At 37.7% G+C, this 20265-nt stretch overlaps 1 protein-coding gene across 5 annotated transcripts in view; it reads left to right on the top strand.

Annotated features, from left to right (window-relative positions):
* Positions 1 to 20265, top strand: part of ENTREP2 (endosomal transmembrane epsin interactor 2) — a 475240-nt gene that overhangs the window by 333411 nt on the left and 121564 nt on the right. For all 5 annotated transcript variants that reach the window (XM_086711379.1, XM_086711378.1, XM_086711377.1 and 2 more), the window contains one exon: positions 809 to 919. In XM_086711379.1, coding sequence (XP_086567505.1) covers positions 809 to 919 — 111 coding nt within the window. The remainder of the gene's footprint in view (positions 1 to 808; positions 920 to 20265) is intronic.

Genomic DNA, 20265 nt, shown 5'->3' with positions numbered 1-20265 from the left:
TAGGAGGAGACAATCAGCAAAGTTAGGCTGTAGAAAACTCTATGGGACAAATAAACTGGTCTCTTCAATAACTTTCTTGGAAGAAAAAAAATACAATGGAGGGGAAAACCCATAAATTAAAAAAAATATCTTAAGATTTAGAACAATTAGTTTCACTATATGGAATTCCTTGTATCCTGTGTAAACTGATTCAAAATAAGATAATTAAGGAAACTTGAACTGTGAACATTTGATATTAATGAATGATTAATTTTTCTAGAGGTGATGACATTATTTTGGTTATGTTTTCAAAACCAATCTTATTTTAGAAATATTCGCTGCCATATTTAAGGATGAAATCATACAGTGTCTGATATTTACTGCAAAGTAATCTAGAGTGGAGAGAGTATAAATGAAATGCAACAGACCATTTGGTTAGTTGTTGAGTCTGGGTGATAGGTATGTGGGACTTGATTAAACTGTCTTCTCTGGTTTTGCATCAGTGGGAAGTTTTCCACAAAGAAGTTAAAAGAAATAAATTTAAAGGCCTTCTAATAAACAAACTCCTTCCATTGGTTTTCTTTAGTAATTTGTAACTTGTTATTTTCAAGACTGTATAAAACTATTTTGTAGTTTTATAGTATTTTCAAGTTTAGCCTCTAAGATATTTTACAATGTAATTCAAATTAAAAAATAATACTGCCCTTTAAAAAATATAACTGTTATTCATACAGTTTTTTGATCAACTGAAAGCTTTTTTAAAGCCAAATCACTTTTCCTTCAAACTTCTCCAAGTGAATAATCAATTTTTTGTTTGGTTTGTTTCCAGATAACCTTTTTCATGCTGCTCTCTGCAGTGTGCGTAATGCTGAATTTGGCTGGTTCAATTCTCTCCTGTCAGAATGCTCAGCTAGTCAACTCCCTAGAAGGCTGTCAGTTGGTGAGTAATGAAATGCAAACCTTTTGATAAAGGTCATAGGCTTTGATTTTACCTGAAAGTAATTTTAAAGATAAATTTTGTTATATCCTTGGATTTATTGTGATATTTTATAATTGTGTAAGGAATTTAAGTTGACTCATTTCTAAAAACTACCTTAAATTAAAAGCTGTCCTCCTTGTAAATCAGTTACGAATAGGATATTTTTAAGGATCACAGTGTAATGCTGTTTTAGAACAAGTGTCTTTAGTAATGATTATATTTTGGCATTTGTTGCATTGATTTTTATCTCCACTGAATTTTTAAAAAATCAATTTTACAAGTCAATCTTAAGTGCTAAGATACATGTAAGCTTGATAATGGGTGCTAGTTCACAGTTTTTTCAATTAAGAAAGTGGATTATCTTTTAGGAATAGATCTAGGAAACTTGTAGACAGTGTGCTGTGTACATTGTAGGGGATCAGTAGATGGTTTGTTAGCTAAAACCTTCATTCCGTATCACGAGTTAGCTCCTGGTACGGTAATATGTGCTTCTGGGTGGGGCAGAAATCGAAGTGTATCCAGTCACATTCAGTAAGGGTATAGTTTGACTCCCAATGTGACCATGGCTGCTGGATGCGAACCATTGGTATTTGTTTATTTACCTTGGAGACAACACAGGGCTACCTTTTAGAGCCATTCTCCTCCACAGCTGCCTGTGTACGTACTGGGCCCATGGTGATTATTTCTGGGAGGTCAGGAGCTATACTGAATTACCTAAAGCTTTTCTGTAGCAAGGCCGTGCTTACTTTTCCTGTGGCCATGCTGTTTGTGTTCAAAGGAACAGCTGTTGCGAAGTGCTGCTCTCTACAGTTCTTAGCAGCAAAGCTAGAAGGACTAGTGTAAGTTGGCACAGTTTCGATACAGAGGCACCTACTGAGTTCCCAAAACTAACTGTGAGAGCTTCATCTTGCTATTTTCTGTTCGGTATGGCCTAGACCACCTTGATCAGATTTCACCCCAATATGATGTACAGAGTATCCCTTGGTATGATGCAGTATTGCTTGTGACTAAGAAATGATAAAACCTGGAGTGCCTCCATCATCAGAAAGGGTCTCTTGTCAGCTTGCATCCATAACTGGGTCAGCCTCTTTATTCCTAAATACAGGGTGCTGTGAATATGATAACATCTGGCAACTGACAAGAGACTGCCCATTTTTCCTCTGATCCCCATTTTTCAATGCAAGGCCTTGTGTTTGGGAGACAGTGTTTGGGGTGATGAGACATGCATGGAAGTCTATATCAAGCAGAAGGCCCACACCTAGTGTCCCATCTCAAAAGGCTGACTCCTGTGGGTCTTAATCCCAGACCCCATTTTCCTACATCACAAGCAGCATGAAAGGATAGAACAGTAGATTTGGTTTCCTTTATTCCTTTCTGTCTTCAGTACCCCCCTGAATAAATTTAATGGACATCATGTACACTCATGCACTTTCACATACATCTTGGTTATAGAGCACTGTGGAATCATCAATATTTATCTGACTTTAGAGCTTAATCCTAAGCATCGCTCTGCCCTGGCTCATACATGGCAGGTAATTCCTGAATGAGATCAGTGTACCTGCTTACTGAAATGCAGTGTGTATAGTGGAGAGAGTAGTGGATTTGGAATCAGCAAACCAGGATCAAAGTCATGGCTTCATAACTGACTACTTATATGACTTAGGACAAATCACTTTCCCTGTATCAGCTTTACTTCTCTTTCCTGTTATGTGTGGGTATTACCTGCCTTGAGCTTTTCATGAGATATTTAATAAAATAGAATGTATAAAACACATAAAAAGTATACTTCTTATTAAAAATGTATAATTATAATATATAATTACTATATATAAAATATATAATTATAATGTATAATTACTATAGAAAATTAATAATAACTATAGAAAACTTAGAAAAACAAAATACACTTGTCACCCTACAATCCAGTCTTTCCAGTCTTTTCTGTTCATATGTGTGTATGTGTATGTATTGTGCATATGTACTTGTATACATATGTGTGTGTATTTAATGTACATTTAAATGTGCTGTACTCTTCATGGAGCTTCGTGATTTGGTTTTTTATTGATTGTGAACATTATTTCATGCTTTAAATTTTTCCTACAACTTTACTTGTAGTGGCTGCTCAGTATGAATGAATATAGCATTATTTATTTAACCAGTCTCTCTCTGCTTTTCTCATGTATGAAGGTTGCCATTATCTTTAAAGCTTTTGTTACATATTGACCTACTGCCTTCTAAAAGAGTTTACCAATTTATAATCCCAATTTATGAGAATGCTTTTCTTCCCACACCCTTCCCAGCCCTGAAAATTGTTACTTTTTAAAATTTATGCTAATTTGAAATGACATCATTGCTTTAATTTGAATTCCTTTAATAAGATTGACCTTTATTTATAATTGTATATATGTAAGTTTATGTATGTACATGCATATATGCAATTATATATGTGTGTATACACACCATTTATATTTCTTGTTCAGTGAGTCGACTGTAACCTTTACCCATTTTTAGAATGGGTATTCTAAAATACTAAAATGGGTATTAGTATTTATATTAGTGATTTGTAAGAACTCTTTATATATGTAATTGTATAATTCATTTATTTTATAACCGTACATACATATATATATGTGTGCATGTACATATATGTAATTTTATATGTATACAATTTATATTTCCTCTATGAATTGACTGGGGCCTTTACCCATTTTTAGATTTAACTATCTTATTGATTTTTTTTTTTTCAACGTTTATTTATTTTTGGGACAGAGAGAGACAGAGCATGAACGGGGGAGGGGCAGAGAGAGAGGGAGACACAGAATCGGAAACAGGCTCCAGGCTCTGAGCCATCAGCCCAGAGCCCGACGCGGGGCTCGAACTCACGGACCGTGAGATCGTGACCTGGCTGAAGTCGGACGCTTAACCGACTGCGCCACCCAGGCGCCCCTCTTATTGATTTTTTTTTTTTTTTTTTTTTTTAAATTTTTTTTTTTCAACGTTTTTTTTTTTTATTTATTTTTGGGACAGAGAGAGACAGAGCATGAACGGGGGAGGGGCAGAGAGAGAGGGAGACACAGAATCGGAAACAGGCTCCAGGCTCCGAGCCATCAGCCCAGAGCCCGACGCGGGGCTCGAACTCACGGACCGCGAGATCGTGACCTGGCTGAAGTCGGCCGCTTAACCGACTGCGCCACCCAGGCGCCCCCCCTCTTATTGATTTTTAAGAGAGTCTTACATTTTGAGTCCTACAGCTTGTATTGGTCAAATGTATTTCCTGGATTGTTAGTTGCCTTTTATGTTTAGTGTTTTTAAATCTATGAATGTTTTCCTTTGTGATCTTATCTTGGAACCAATAAAAAGACATTCTTCCCAATATCATGTAGCACCTCCCCCCTTTTTAAATATAGTTAACTCTTTTATATTCTGGAATTTTTTTAATGAATTTAGCTATTTTCCCCAAATGAGTAGCTAACTTTCCTAAAATGATTCCCTGAGTAATCTAATAATTTCCTGATTAGTTGAAATGCCACCTAAATTCTAAGAGTCCTTTGGTGGCAAGCTACAAAAACTGACAAAGCCATAGGCTACTTATTGCAAAGACGATAGAGCCTATAACCAAGAGAATTAAAGATTAGGCTTGGGAACTGGCTGGTTCCAGGGAAGCTTCTGTGGATGCAGAAGCCTGTCCCAGACCGGCTACAGACACCCTGAACTCACCGGGGTTTTGTTCTGCACAAGTGAACAATTCCAGTGCTTTATAATCTCTGTCCCATTTACTCTAGAGTCAGAACCCAGAGAGAGAAAGCATTTGATAGGCATTTCTGTCAAGACAGAAATCTGTGAAACTGTTCCACTAAACTGAATCCAAGGCAATTTAAGAGGTAATTCCCAAAAATGAATTTAGGTGCTATTAGGAAGGGTAGGGAGTAGGAGGAGGCAAGAAATGTATGGTAGGTGGTCAAAAAACAGCCAATATCTATTCTACCAGCATTATCATATATATGTACACATACACGTAGATACTAGTGTCTATTTGCGTATGATTGAATTTTTCATTCTCATCTCCTCCTATGTCCATTTATTTATATTCCAAACAATATTACTTTAATTACACACACACACACACACACACACACACACACACACACACACACACACACACAACAAGAACTTGTAGGGCAAGCCCTACCCCCACTGGCCTTCCAGACTTTAACCTGCTTCTTAAAAAATATTCTTACCTATTCTTAAAAGTTCAGTCTTCCAGATGAGTTTAAATTTTTTTTGGTCAAGACTCAAAAGGAATATATTTAAGAGTTGAATTGGAATCACATTAAAATCATAGATTGTCTTGGGGTAGAATTGACATGTTAACATACCATGTTTTCCCATTCAGGAACATTGTGTGTGTTATGGTTTATCCAAATTGTTTCAAAAATCCTCTACTGCAGTTTTTGTTTTCCTTTAGGATATCTAGTATATTTCCATATCTGTATGTGTGTTTGTCTTTTTCCTCTGCATAATTAAAAATTAACTCATTTTCTCTGCATATATATAATAAAATAAAATATAAATATAGAATATAAATATATATATTTATATATTCTAAATTTCTTTTCTATTCCAAACTCCCACCTCCTTCCAGAAAGTTTTTGGTAGCCAGACATTTTGTATGCTTATTTTGTATATTATCATTTTTACACACATGCAAAGTCTATTCTATAAATCATTATTCACACTGCTTTTGTCAGCCAGCCATGTAACTTGGCAACACATTGTATAACAGCACTTGGAGATCTTCCCAGCTGTTAAATAGAGAGCAGCAGAGAATTCCACTGGATAGATGGATGCAGGATGACTTATTCAACCGCCACTTAATGGACAGGTTAGGGGTGTTTCTAATGTTTTGCTAAAACAAACATGGCAGAGATCACCCTTTGTGCACATTCCTTACTCAACAAATAGAAAGTGGTTATTATCGCTGCTGTGGGGACCAGACTAGAGTAAAGGGTACCGTGGCCAACCAGAGAGGGATATGCAAGTAGATCTCGAGAAGAAATTACTAAGAGCGTCCTTTCAGACAAAGTATAAGAACTCACTTTAAATTTAGAATGTTATTCCTACTTTAACCTCCAAAGATGGGACACTGGACTCTTGCCAACAGTATATGACTGTGCCCGATTATCCAGATGCATGCAAACTTCTGTGTGTCATCAGAGATTTTTTTAGTCTTTGCCAATCTGACAAAAATGTAAGATCTTAATCTGCAATTTGGATCTCTTTAATTAAAAGCAAAGTTGAGCATCTTTTACGTTTGTTTAGAAGTTATTTCTTTAGGGGCACCTGGGTGGCTCAGTTAAGTGTCCACTCTTGATTTTGACTCAGGTCATGATCTCACAGTTGGTGAGATCAAGCCCCATATTGGGCTCTGTGCTGACAGTGTGGAGCCTGCTTGGGATTCTCTCCCTCTCTCTCTGCTCCTCTCCTGCTCTCTCTCTCTCAAATAAATAGACTTTTTTAAAAAGTTATTTCTTTATTTGCTAACTGCAGTTCATTTTTATTGTCTATTCTACTGTCATGTTGTTGCTGTTCACAATTGATTTGTAAGTGCACTTTCTATATTAAGGAAACTGCCCATTTTTTCTGTGTTGCAGGTATATATTTTTCATAGATTTTTTATTCATTTCTTGACTTTTTTTGGTATTCTTGTGTGGAAATTTCATACACTCAAATTTCTTTTATTCGTTTATATATTTTTACCCTTAATGACTTCTGGTTTATATGTTTTCCCTAGAAAAGCTCCAAAATTATAAAATTATAAACAGTTTTTCCATTTTCCTTCCAGAATTTTAGGGTTTCATTTTTAAAATATTTATATGTTTCATTAATCTTAGATTTATTTTGCTATAAATATCATTATAAAATATTATTTAAAAATAATATCATTAAAAAAACACATGTGGACGTTCCATATTTCCTTAAAATTTTAGTGCTAGATATTTTAAATACCTTGTTGCTCTGGTGGGTGCATTTTTAAAATTTATTGTTTCATATTAAAAGAAGACCCTAGTGGTGTATAAGACTTTCAGTGATTTTTTTTATTATTTACATTTAATGGTATGTGACACTGAATGTACAATTCAGTCTTTGATCCATAGTTTGTCAGAAGAAATAATTATAATATTGTCTCTGCTTTCCAGCGTTTTACTTGTTTTTTTGTCCTGTCTACTTATTTTGTTTAAAATTATCAAAATAACATTAGATATTAATGGTGATTCATCATTTACTTTTTGTTCCTGAATATAATGATTCACTGTCAAACATGGTACTGAGCTATAGTTTCAGATAGCTTTTTTGTAATGTTAAGGTGATAAAATTCTATTCATATTTTACTGAGAGTCTTTTAAAAATAAAATGGAGGTTAAATTTTATAAAGTTCTTTTGACATCTGTTAAGATTATATATTTTTTATTTTGATCCATTGGCGTGGTAGATTACATTAATACTCTCAAGATTAAGCTACATGGAACATAATTGGAATGAAATCCCCATAGTCTTTTAAAATATTATTGGATTCTGTCTGCTGATATTTTATTATGATTTTTCATTTGTATTCATAAATGTAATTAATTTGTAGTTTTCATTTGTCTCCTACCCTTCCATATTTTGTTTCCTGATTATAAGTAATTTTTTATAAAAATTAGTTGAATAAATGAAATCTAAGGAATTTTCTGTTCCTTGATGAATATTGATACTCAAATGTATAATTCTCTGGGTCCAGCACTGTTTCATAAAATAATTATTTAAATGTAATTTTCTATTCCACCTTTTTTTCTATTTCTTTCTAAGCTTTTGACAGTGTCTGTATTATTAACATTTTTTCATTATGTTGGCCTTTCCACATTTATTAATATGAAGTAATGCAGCGAATTGTCTCAAAAATATCTCTTGTAACATTATGTTCTTATTCCTTTTATGTGTATTCATTCTGCTTTAAATTTTCTATTTCTCTTCCTTTCATGTTATATTTTTCCAGAAATGTATCTATTTTATTTATTTGATGATTCAAACTACCAAAGAAATGAAATTTTGAAAAATTTCAAAACTACAGAAGTATAAAAAGTCCTCTTTAATACCTCTTTAATGCCCTCCATAACAGCATGTACCCTTATGGAAGTTTCTATATGTAAAATCGAGAAATAGCCTCCGATCCAGTCCTTCTTTTTGACTCCTGCATTAGGTTCAATGGTTGCAAGTTGTACCAGGCCCTAACCTACAAGGCACTTAAATGGTCTCTAACTTCTAATGTCATAAATAATCCTGGAGTTCATTGTCTTATAAATAACTCTGTGGACAAGTCTGTATGTATTTATGTAGGACATTTCCTAAAAGTTGGATTGATGGCCTAAAAGGTAAATGTATTAAAATTTTTGACTGGTAATGCCTTCCAGAAAGGGTTACATTCATACACACTTCCATCTGCAGTCTGTGGGAATGAGTGTGCCCCACTCCTGTGCCAAAGTTACATACTACCAATGTTGAAAACGTTTACCAGTCTGAAGGATGAAGAAAGAGATCTCCTTATTTTAATTTTGCATACCCTGGTCATTAGGGAGGTTGAGCTTTTTTTTTTTTTTTTTTTTTTCAGAAGCAGAATTGAATGTACATTGGGAAAGATTCTCTCTTGTTTTCAGGTCTTTCATGCCTTGAGGAAAGTCTTACACCTTTGTCAAGTGCTTAAACATTTTGTATTAACTTTATTCCTAGTTTGTTTGCAGTTTTTGATGCTAATGTCAAGGGTATTTTTCATCATTTTTTAAATAAATGATTATTGCTGTAATATAGGAAAGCTATTGATTTTTTTAAATTAAAACTTTCATTTTGAGATAATAATGGATTTGTGAAAAGTTGCAAGAAATTATGCAGACAAATCTTGTAGATTTTCCCAGTTTCCTGCATTGGTAACATCTTACAGGGTTACTGACATTGATATAGTCAAGATGCAGAACATTTCTACCACTATGAAGTTCCCTCATGTTGCTTTTTTATAGATATACTCACTTCCCTTCTACCCCTTCTCCCTCCTTAACCCTTGGCAGCCACTAGTCCACTAGAATACTCCATTTCTTTCTTTCTTTATTTTAGAGAGAGAGTGCATGAGTGAGGTAGAGGGTGGGAGAGAGAGAGAGAGAGAGAGAGAGAGGGAGAGAGAGAGAGAGAGAGAGAGAGAAAGAGGGAATCTCAAGTAAGCTCCATTCTCAGCACAGAGCCCAACTTGGGGCTTGATCCCACGACCCTGGGATCATGATCTGAGCCGAAATCAAGAGTCAGTCACTTAAATGACTGAGCCACCCAGGTGCCCCTCTGTTTTTGTTTTTTTTTTTTAATTTTCAAAACGTTATGTAAGTGGAATCATACAATATTTAACCTTTAGAATTGGGTCTTTTTATTCAGCATAATCCTCTGGAGATTCACTCAGGTTCCTGCACAGCCTAATAGTTTTTTCCAGTTTACTCCATAGAGCAGTATTCCACTACATGCATATGCCATCGTTTGTTTGACCATTTACCTGTGGAAGGACATCTGGACTAATTCCACTCTATTACAAATAAAGCTGCTATGAACATTCATGTAAAGTTTTTTGCATGAACATAATTTTTCATTTCTCTGAGATAGATACCCAGGAATTGCTGGGTTGTGTATGGCAGGAGCATGCTTCTTCTTCTTCTTCTTCTTTTTTTTTTTTTTTTTGAGACACTGCCAAGCTGTTTTCCAGATTGCCAATATCATTTTACATTCCCACCAGCAGCGTACAAGCAGAGATCTAGTTTCTCTGCATCCTTGCTAGCATTGGTGTTGTCATTTTTTTTTTAACTTGAGCCATTCTCATGGTATGGAGTGATGTCTCATGGTGCTTTTCATTTGTATTTCCCTGATGAATAATGATGATAAACAGCTCTTCCTGTGTTTCACTACCATCTGTATATCCTCTTTGGTGTAGCATCTGGTCATATTTCATATCTTCCCCAATTTTTTTAATACTATTGAGTTTTGAGAATTCTTTGTATTCTAGATCTAGTCATTTGTCAAAGATGTGCTTTGTGAGTTGTTTATCCCTATTTCATCCTCTTAATAGGGTCTTTGACAGAGCGAAAGTTTTTGATTTTGATGAAGTCTGAGTTATCTATTTTTGCTTTTATGGAGCATGCTTTGGGTGTCAAGTGTAAGAATTCTTGACTTACCCCTAGATCTTACTAATTTTCTTATAAGCAGGGGCAGAAACTGCATTTCCCCGGTAGGCCTCTAATTATACCTGCCTGGCTGGGAAGAGTGGGGGTGCCTCACGACTGCTCCCCAGATGGCTTATACTGACAGGGGGTGGGAGAGGGCCTCATTATTACTGTGGGGTAGAAGCCCAAGCTCTCTGTGTCGTTTCCCTCAACACTGTGGGTGGAGGGGAGCTTAGCCTTCATCTCCAAATATGGGATATATGAGGCAAAAAGAAAACCCAGGAAACTCATCGCTGTTCCCTTCCCTGGGTCCTGAGGTCCCTAACCAGTCTATGCTTTTCAGAGTGTTTTAATATACATTTTATATATAACATAGGGGTTTTGGGTTGTGTTTACAGAAATAAGAAAAGGTATATCTCTTATTTTCCAGAAGTAGAAATGCTATTGATTTTTCTTTTATAGAACTTTTTTATTCACTCTAATAGTTTTTCCAATATATCTTTTTCATTTCCAGGTGGACTACCATATTTCTGTGAAAATAAGGGAAGGGTGTTGTCCATTTATTATGAATATTTATGTCCATATATTTTTTCTTGGCTTTTCACATTGATTGACATGGGTTTAAGTTGGCATTCAGTACCCTGCAACATAATATGCTTTTAATCTAACCACTGAGCATCATAGACACAGGGTAGGAGACATGGCAGAAAGAAGGGAGAGAGCATCTTCACACCATTAGGAGGTGCAACAGCTTAACTTGTTCATTAGCTACAAAGCTGTTTACTGCTCTCACAGAAGAGGTTCAAGTATGCACAGGCTACTTGACTCAGAGAAGCCACAGCCTCTTTCCAGCAATTGATTTTTTGTTTGTTTGTTTTGTCTAACATTTATTCATTTTTGACAGCCAGAGACAGAGCATAAGAGCAGGAGGGACAGAGAGAGGGAGACACAGAATCCAAAGCAGGCTCCAGGCTCTGAGCTGTCAACGCAGAACCCAATGCGGGACTTGAACCCACAAACCATGAGATCCTGACCTAAGCCAAAGTCAGAAGCTTAACTGACTGAGCCACCCAGGTGCCCCTCCAGCAGTTGTTTTTAATCACACGTTTGTAGTCACAGAGCCTTAAGGCCTGCCTGCCAGAGTTCTCCTGATCAGGTGTCTCCCGGAGGGCAAATGAAGCAGACAGAGCATTTCCACATTGGTCTGTGGTGTCCAAGAAAGCAGTGACACCGGAAGTCAGAACTTTCAGGTCACTTTTCCCTAAGTTAGTCTGGATCAGCCCAAACCCTATGTCACCTCCTACTCATGATGAGGATTTACAAGGGAAAAAGTTTGACTAATAAGAGACCTTTTTTTTTTTTTTTTTTTAATTTTTTTTTCAACGTTTTTTTTTATTTTTATTTTTGGGACAGAGAGAGACAGAGTATGAACGGGCAAGGGGCAGAGAGAGGGAGACACAGAACTGGAAACAGGCTCCAGGCTCTGAGCCATCAGCCCAGAGCCTGACGCGGGGCTCGAACTCACAGACCGCAAGATCATGACCTGGCTGAAGTCAGACGCTCAACCGACTGCGCCACCCAGGCGCCCCGAGACCTTTTTTATACCATGTTTTATTCCTGACTTTCACAGGTTTGAAAGTGAAAAGGGTTGACCTGAGAGGTCACCCTTTAGTGTAATGTTTGCTGTCAGCTTACGAGAAAGGTGCCCTTGATAACTTAACGGCACTTCTGTCTAGCCTGGCTGGCTAAGATTTTTATTTTAATCAAGAATGCATGTAAATTTTATCACCATCTTTCAACATCTGTGAAGCTGATCATACGACTTTCCTCTTTTAGCTTATTAATGTAGTGATTTGAATTAATAGGTTTTCTAATGCTGAACCAGCTTCCCATTATGGAAATAGGCCCTCCTTGATCCGGGTGCTTTTAAGGCATACATATTATTCTGCATTCAAATTGCTAATATTTTATTTAAGAGCTGTATGCCTAAATTCATACATGGGATTGACTTACGGTTTACCTTCGGTCATAGACTTGTCCAGTTTTTGTATTGGAATTAAGTATTGGATTGGAATGCTATACTTGGAGGCATTTGGTTCGATCTGTGTTCTGAAATGGTTTAAATAACCAAGGAATTATTCAAGTTTGTTACATCTTGGGGAGTTGATTTGGCTGCTTTTAAATTTTTTAATAGGGTCATTGTGTTATTTACATTTTCTTGGTAATTTTTGTTAATACATATCTTTCTAAAATTGTGTATTTCATCTGTTTTCTGATGTATTCTTATAAAACTATGGGTAATGTTCTTTTATAATTAAAACAGAACTGTTTAGCAAATCTATAGACATAGAAACTAGAATGATAGTTGCCTAGGGCTGGGGCCTTAAAGGAAAGTAGGGAGTTTGGGCAGAGCTTAAGGTTTATTTTTGAAGAGATAAAAATGTCCTAGAATGGATTGTGGCTGCACAACTCTGTCAAGATATTAAACACCAATGAATTGTAAACTTTTCTTGAATTGTATGTGATTTGTCCCTCAATAAGGCTGTTATAATTCTAAAAGTCTTTTGGTTGATATGTTTTCTCTGATTTCTTTTTTTTATAATGTTTATTTATTGAGAGAGAGAGAGAGAGAGAGAGAGAGAGAGAGAGAGAGAATGAGCAGGGGAGGAGCAGAGAGAGAGAGACAGATTCCTAAGCAGGCTCCATGTTCAGTGCGGAGCCCAATGTGGGGCTCGATCTCACCACCTTGAGATTATGACCTGAGCCAAAATCAAGAGTCAGACACTTAACTGACTGAGCCACCCAGGGACTCCTATTTTCTCTGATTTCTAATGCCAAATTATATTTCCTCTCCCTTGATTTAAAGCTTTTTTTTTTAATGCTTATTTATCTATTTTGAGAGCATGCATGTGCACACCCCAGCATGGGACAGAGAGACAATTCCAAGCAGGCTCCAGTCCACACTTCCAGCACAGAGCCTGAAATGGGGATCAAACCCACAAACTGTAAGATCATGACCTGAGACAAAACCAATAGTCAAAGCTTAACCAACTGAGCCATCCAGTTGCCCCAAGTTTATCTTTTTTTTTTTTTAGTTGTTTTTCCTCAAAGACCCAGCTGCTAGTTTTGTTAATCAAGATGGGTTGTTTTGTTGACTGTGCTTTTTTTTAAGTATTAGCATTTTTTTTTTTTTTGAGTGAGAGAGAGAGAGAGAGAGAGAGAGAGAGCAAGATGGAGGGAGAAAGAGAATCCCAGGCACACTCCACACTCAGCACAGAGCCTGATGTGGGCTCTATCCCACGATGCTGGGATCATGACATTAGCCAAAATCATGACTTGGACTCTCAGTTGACTGAGCCACCAGGTGCCCCTACCATCTTTATTTTGTTAACCCCCTTCTGCTTTCCCAAGGAATATTATGTTTATTTTCTACCTTTTATACTTAAGTGCCAGGGGTACTACTGATAACCCAGTGCTCTCACTGAGTTTCACTGAATTACACTGAAATTGTAATTTCATTTTTGCTTTGCTATTTAAGCATTACTTAAATTTATGTTCTTAAGTTCTAGGTAGCTAGAGTTTCTTTCTTTCTTTTTTCTTTTTTTTTTTTTTTTGCTGTTTTTTTTTTACTGTTGATTTCCAATACTATTGCATGCGAACATGTGTTTTCTGAACATATATATGTATGTATGTATTTTCTCAGTGTGTAGGATTCAAAATTCATTCACACATTTTTGTGTGGAGAGCCTCTTAAGATATAAATTCAATCACATGCTTTCCATCACACATAGGATGCTGTGCAGAGAGCCCTCCTTGTGGCCTGTGAGCTCTTTGATGTGACCCCTCCTGCTTCCTATTCCTTTGGAGCCCTCCTGCCCCACTCCTCCTCCATGGAGCCTCTAGTGATGCCAACCCCCCAGCTTCCCACTCTTCCCCTAGGCCTCCCGCATGTCCTACAGCCTCCTGTGGTGGTCCTTAACATCCCCTCACCCTCCCTTACAGCTTACCCTGGTACAACCCCCCCCTCACTATATTTCCCCCCAAACTTCCCATGCTGTCCCTGGGCTTCCCCCACTCCTCACCCCAGCTTTCCCAGGGTGCCCTTCTGTCCCCCCACTGCACCCCGGGCCCAGCAGAGGGAGTCCTGGGCTCTTGCTCACCTGGGCTGCTCTTAGTGCTGCACTCTCTGCATGGGCTGTTCTTCCTCCAAAGTGGCCAGTGGGAGGTTCCTTTTTATGCTCTAGATTCCAGAATAAGCAGTATATCCCCTGAAGGGCCTTCCTGGACCACCCAGAGGTTCCCCACCTGTGTTATTCTTTCCCTAGGGCATTCTGTTTTCCTCTAGAGACTGGCCTTCCCCCCCCCCCCCCACCCCATCATTTCCTACTTCGCAAAGCAACAGAGGGGAAACAGCCACAGCTGTGTTGTGCCTTGTCCTACATCCAGGGCCTGGTGCCGTGCCTGGCCCAGAGCGCCTGTGAGGGAGTCAATCAGTGAATGTCTCCCGGCTGCTATTTTCCTAAGAGCCCGGGGGGAAGATAAAAAATCATTTTGGGATTTTAAGTAAACATGCTGTTTTAGGTTAATTACAAGAAAAAGCATTGTTGGTTTCAAAAGCCTTTTAAAATGCCTCATCACGTTTTGTTTCATTGGAGGCTGTTCATACAATGAAATATTACAGAATCAAACATTTGCTTAAAGATCTTTTTCTAGGCCTTTTTTTTTTTTTTTTTTTTTTTTGGTTCATTCTGCAAAAGTTTTGGATTTAGTTTCACACTTTTCTTGCTCTTTTTTTTTTTTAATTTTTTTTTTCAACGTTTATTTATTTTTGGAACAGAGAGAGAGACAGAGCATGAACGGGGGAGGGGCAGAGAGAGAGGGAGACACAGAATCGGAAACAGGCTCCAGGCCCCGAGCCATCAGCCCAGAGCCTGACGCGGGGCTCGAACTCACGGACGGCGAGATCGTGACTTGGCTGAAGTCGGATGCTTAACCGACTGCGCCACCCAGGCGCCCCCCTTGCTCTTTTTTAAAATGTATTTTTGGGGCCTCTGGGTGGCTCAGTCAGTTAAGCATTCAACTTCGGCTCAGGCCATGATCTCACAGTTCACGAGTTCAAGCCCCGTGTCTGTCTCCGTGCTGTCAGCTCAGAGCCTGGAGCCTCCTTCACACTCTGTGTCTCCTTCTCTCTCTGCCCATCCCCCTCTCCCGCTCTGTCTCTCTCTTTCTCTCAAAAATAAATAAACATTTAAAAAAATAAATAAAAATGTATTTTTCATTGAAGTATAGTTGACATACAATGTTGCATTAGTTTCAAGTGTAAAACAGTGATTGACAGCCCTGTGTGTTAGTTCTTACATTGCTTTTAAATGAAAGCATAACAGAATGCTCTTCAAATGCAGATCAGTACAACATAATGCATTATGTGTGTTGGTAAGTATTTCGTCTTAAATGAGAAGACACTGTTTGCCTTTTTTAATATGAAATAAAACATTAATAGATTCTTGTTATAAAAGATGCAAGCAATACATAAATTAGAATAAAAATGAAAGTTCCTCCCTCACTCTCTGCCTCCCACTCCCTGCCACACTGGGTAATTACTTTATGAGGCATCTAACTCTCTTTTTGTGCATTCATATTTATGTGCATCTGTGTGTACATGTACGTGCACAAACATACAGTTTTTTTCACATAGTTTTTTTTTTTTAACGTTTATTTATTTTTGAGACAGAGAGAGACAGAGAGAGACAGAGCATGAACGGGGGAGGGTCAGAGAGAGAGGGAGACACAGAATCGGAAACAGGCTCCAGGCTCTGAGCGGTCAGCACAGAGCCTGACGCGGGGCTCGAACTCACGGACCGTGAGATCATGACCTGAGCCGAAGTCGGATGCTTAACCGACTGAGCCACCCAGATACCCCAGTTTTTTCACAGAGTTTTAAAAAATAAACTTACATACTTAAAAATTTTTTTAATGTTTATTTATTTTTGAGAGAGGGAGACAGAGTGTGAGCAAGGGAGGGGCAGAGAGAGAGGGAGACACAGAATCCAAAGCAGGCTCAAGGCTCTGAGCTGTCAGCACAGAGCCTGAAACGGGACTCAAACTCAGGAACCGTGAGATCATGACCTGAGCCAAAGTCGGACACTTAACTGACTGAACCACCTGAGAGCCCCTAAACTTACATACTTTTGCCTCATTTCCCTCCTTGGTAATATTTAGACATTTTCCCTGCTCAATGATATTATTTCAGACATTTGGGTGGAAGTACATAATTGACCCTTGAACATCATGGGTTCATTTATACAAGGGTTTTATTCAATAGATACAGTACAGTACTGTAAATGTACTCTTCCTCTTCCTCATGATTTTCTTAATAACATTTTCTTTTCTCTAGCTTACTTTAGTATAAGAATACAATATATAATTCATATAACATACAAAATATGTGTTAATCAATGGTTTCTATTATTGGTAAGGCTTCTGGTCAGCAGCAGGCTACTGGTAAAGTTTTGGCAAACTTAAAATTTTCATGTGAATTTTGGACCATGAAGGGTGGGTGTTGGCACCCCAACCTCCCTGTTGGTCAAGGGCCAACAGTATAAAGGGAGTTCCTCATTCTTTTAAAGGCAGCTGTGTGCACTTCCCATAATGCACCATATTTACCTGTGCTGAGAGGCAGTTAATTCATGCCCACTGTTTTGCTATCACAGACATGACCAGAGTAAACATGCATTTTTCTCCCTGTTTTTGATAAATTTAAATATAGTCAGGTACTAACTTTATTAAGAAGAAAATAGGAGTGTTAGTTGGCTCAGTCGGTTAAATGTCGGACTTCAGCTCAGCTCATGAATTCAAGCCCTGTGTTGGGCTCTGTGCTGACAGCTCAGAGCCCAGAGCCTACTTTGAATCCTGTATCTCTGGCTTCTCTGCCTCTCCCCTGCTTGTGCTCTCTCTCTCTCTCTCTCTCTCTCTCTCTCTCTCTCAAAAATAAACATTAAAAATTGTTTTAAAAAAGAAAACAAACGTAATCTCCATCACTGTAGTACAGAGTGGATTAAAATATTTTTCCTACTTAGAATTGCCACAGGAACTAGACATTTAAGTGGAAAATTTCATAAAAGATCTATATTTAACTCATTTTAATAGATGTTTAGATATAATCTTAAAATGTGCTCTTTGTTATTTTTATACAAAACAAGTACTGATTGCTATGTGATGATAGCAATGGAGGTGATCACTGAGTTTCTTGAGCACTTGTTATGTTGAAGGCACTGCTCTGAGCACATTATATATGTTTCATTCACTTATTCCTGACAACTAGGAATAGGGGACAGGTACTATTTTATCTCCACTTTACAGGTAGGGATATTGAGACCTTGGGAGTTAGATCATAGAGGTAGCTGGTGCTGGCTTCAGTCATCCAATGCCCATAACCACTGGCAAATCATTACATTTCTGTTTTACATAACATTTTTGCTTTAGACTGATACTAACAGCTAAAAAAGGAGGAGAGGATGAGAAGCACCAGAAAGTGGAGGTAAAGCTTATGTCTTATTTATTTTTGGTCAAGTAAATCATTGACTACATGGGAAATACTTTCCTATATAGACAAGAATTTCAAGGAACCTAAAGCATAGTTTATATGTCACAAGAAAGAGAAGTGAAAACTGCACACTTTTATAAGAACTGTGAGCTCTCCTCCAGCCACATCAAGCATGTAACTGGGAGAAGTATCTTTCCCTGTAAGTACACAGTAACATGAGTTGTGTTGTGCTTATCCATGATCACACCACTGTTTTTCTGACCCTAGGTCCTTTTTAATTAGATCCATCACACTGCAGGGACAGTGGGATATATTCTTGTCAGCTGGAAAGCCTGGCTATCCCTGATCCTGCTGTGCGTGTTATCTGCACACTAATTGGACATCTCTCATCTCTGCCCTGTTATGTACCTGTAACGCCAAGAACAAAATAAAAGGTGGCCTCAGGAGATATGACACCTGGGCAAGTGTTTTGATAGGAAGCAGATCTCTACCTTCTTATTTCTTGTTTGTTTGCATTTCTGTTTGGAGAGCTTGATTTCAGCCTCTCCCCTGTGAATGCCTCCCAGGTATGATGAATGATTTCTGGTAGGTGAAGCCAGAGTACATCCTCTGTTCCTAAAAGTAATGAGCAAAGAATATTTCATAGAACCCAGGAGAACAGGTGATAAAAGAAAAAGCATTTGATAATGAAGGAAGAAGTCATGATATACTTGGGAATTATAATTTCCATCTTATCCTTATTTCCAAGTCTACCTAAGAGATGTGGAAGGGATTATGATTTTGTTAAGAGACTGTTTCCTGCATTTGTGTGCAGAAAGGATGTGCTGGAGTAGGCTTGTATTGACTTGGGAGAATGGTTTATTAAATTACCAGATTTTGTGATCTGGTTATAGCCATTATTAAAAATTATATTACATAAATTACAATTAATTGCTTTCTATTAGAAACAAAGATAATATATAGGTATATTCAAAATTCACCATTTTTTTAATAAATACACTTTTCTGCATTCATGATCATAAGGTTATTTACATCTATTATATCCTTATGCTAGAAATACTGTAGAATGTATTATATTAATAAGGTTCTCCAGAGAAACAGAACCAGTAGGAGATATGCAGCTGACTCTCAAACAATACAGGTTTGAACTGCTTGGGTCTACTTATATGTAGATTTTTTTTTCATACAGTACAGTACTGTAAATGTATTTTCTCTTCCTTAAAACTTTCATAGTAACATTTTCTTTTTTCTGTCTTACTTTATTACAAGAAATAATAAAATTAGCAAGAACTGAGGGGCTCGTGGGTGGCTCAGTCAGTTAAGCATCCAACTCCAGCTCAGGTCATGATCTCACAGTTTGTGAGTTTGAGCCCTGCATTGGGCTTTGTGCTGACAGCCCAGAGCCTGGAGCCTGCTTCAGATTCTGTGTCTCCCTCTCTCTCTGCCCCTCGCGCTCTCTCTCTCTCTCTCTTTCTCAAAGATAAACATTAAAAAAATTAACAAGAACTTAGACTGATATTCTTTCTGTATCTGATAAACTATAATAGAAAAAGTTAAAACACATGGGTGTTTAATATTCAAAATAAGAGTTCTAAGAAAGAGAATTCAGTGTCTTGAATATAATACATATGACATACAAAATATGTGTTAATTGACTACTCATGTCATTGGTAAGGCTTTTACTCAACAGTAGGCTATTAGTAGTAAAGCTTTTGGGGAGTCAGAAGTTACAGGCAGATTTCCAACTGTGCAAGGGGCTGGCACCTGTAACCCCTGCATTGTTCAAGGGTCAACACATATATACCTGCATATGTAAACATAGATTCATTCAGTCATATGTGAAATTTATTATATACGAAGAGGTCTGTTATGAAGAATTGGCTCACATGATTGTGGAGGCTGAGAGGTCCCATGATCTGCTGTCTGTAAGCCGGAGACGAAGGAAAGCCAATGGCATAATTCAGTCTGAGTCCAAAATCCTGAGAAGCAGGGGAGCCTACAATGTAAATCCCAGGTGAAGGGCCAGAGAAGGTGAGGTGAGATGTACCAGCTCAAAAATGAGGTAGGAAAACAGGGAGTGAATTCCTCCTTATTCCACCTTCTGTTCCATTCAGGCCTTCAGTGGATTGGATCATGCCTATACACTTTGGGGAGAGCAGTCTGCTGAGTCACCGATTCAAATGCTACTCTTATCCAGAAATACCCTACAGACACACCCAGAAACAATGTTTAATCTGGGCACCTGGAGTTGACGTGTGAAATTCATCATCACATGTGGGCTTCTCCTGCTTCTCCTCACAACACTTTCACCAATGTCCTGCTGGTAGCTTAAAACTGGCGATGGTGGGAGTAGATATATTTTTTCATCATGTTGCTTTTACTAAGACATTGGATTCTCTTTCTTAGAACTCTTATTTAGAATGTTAAACATCCATGTGTTTAAACTTTTTCTATTATAGTTTTTTTTTTAATTTTTTTTTAACATTTATTTATTTTTGAGACAGAGAGAGACAGAGCATGAACGAGGGAGGGGCAGA

Source organism: Puma concolor, chromosome B3 (assembly GCF_028749965.1).
Source record: "Puma concolor isolate L17-30 chromosome B3, mPumCon1.1.hap2, whole genome shotgun sequence".
NCBI classification, from domain to species: Eukaryota; Metazoa; Chordata; class Mammalia; order Carnivora; family Felidae; genus Puma; species Puma concolor.
Note: the sequence above shows the minus strand (reverse complement) of the source record. Positions and strands in the feature narration are given on the sequence as shown.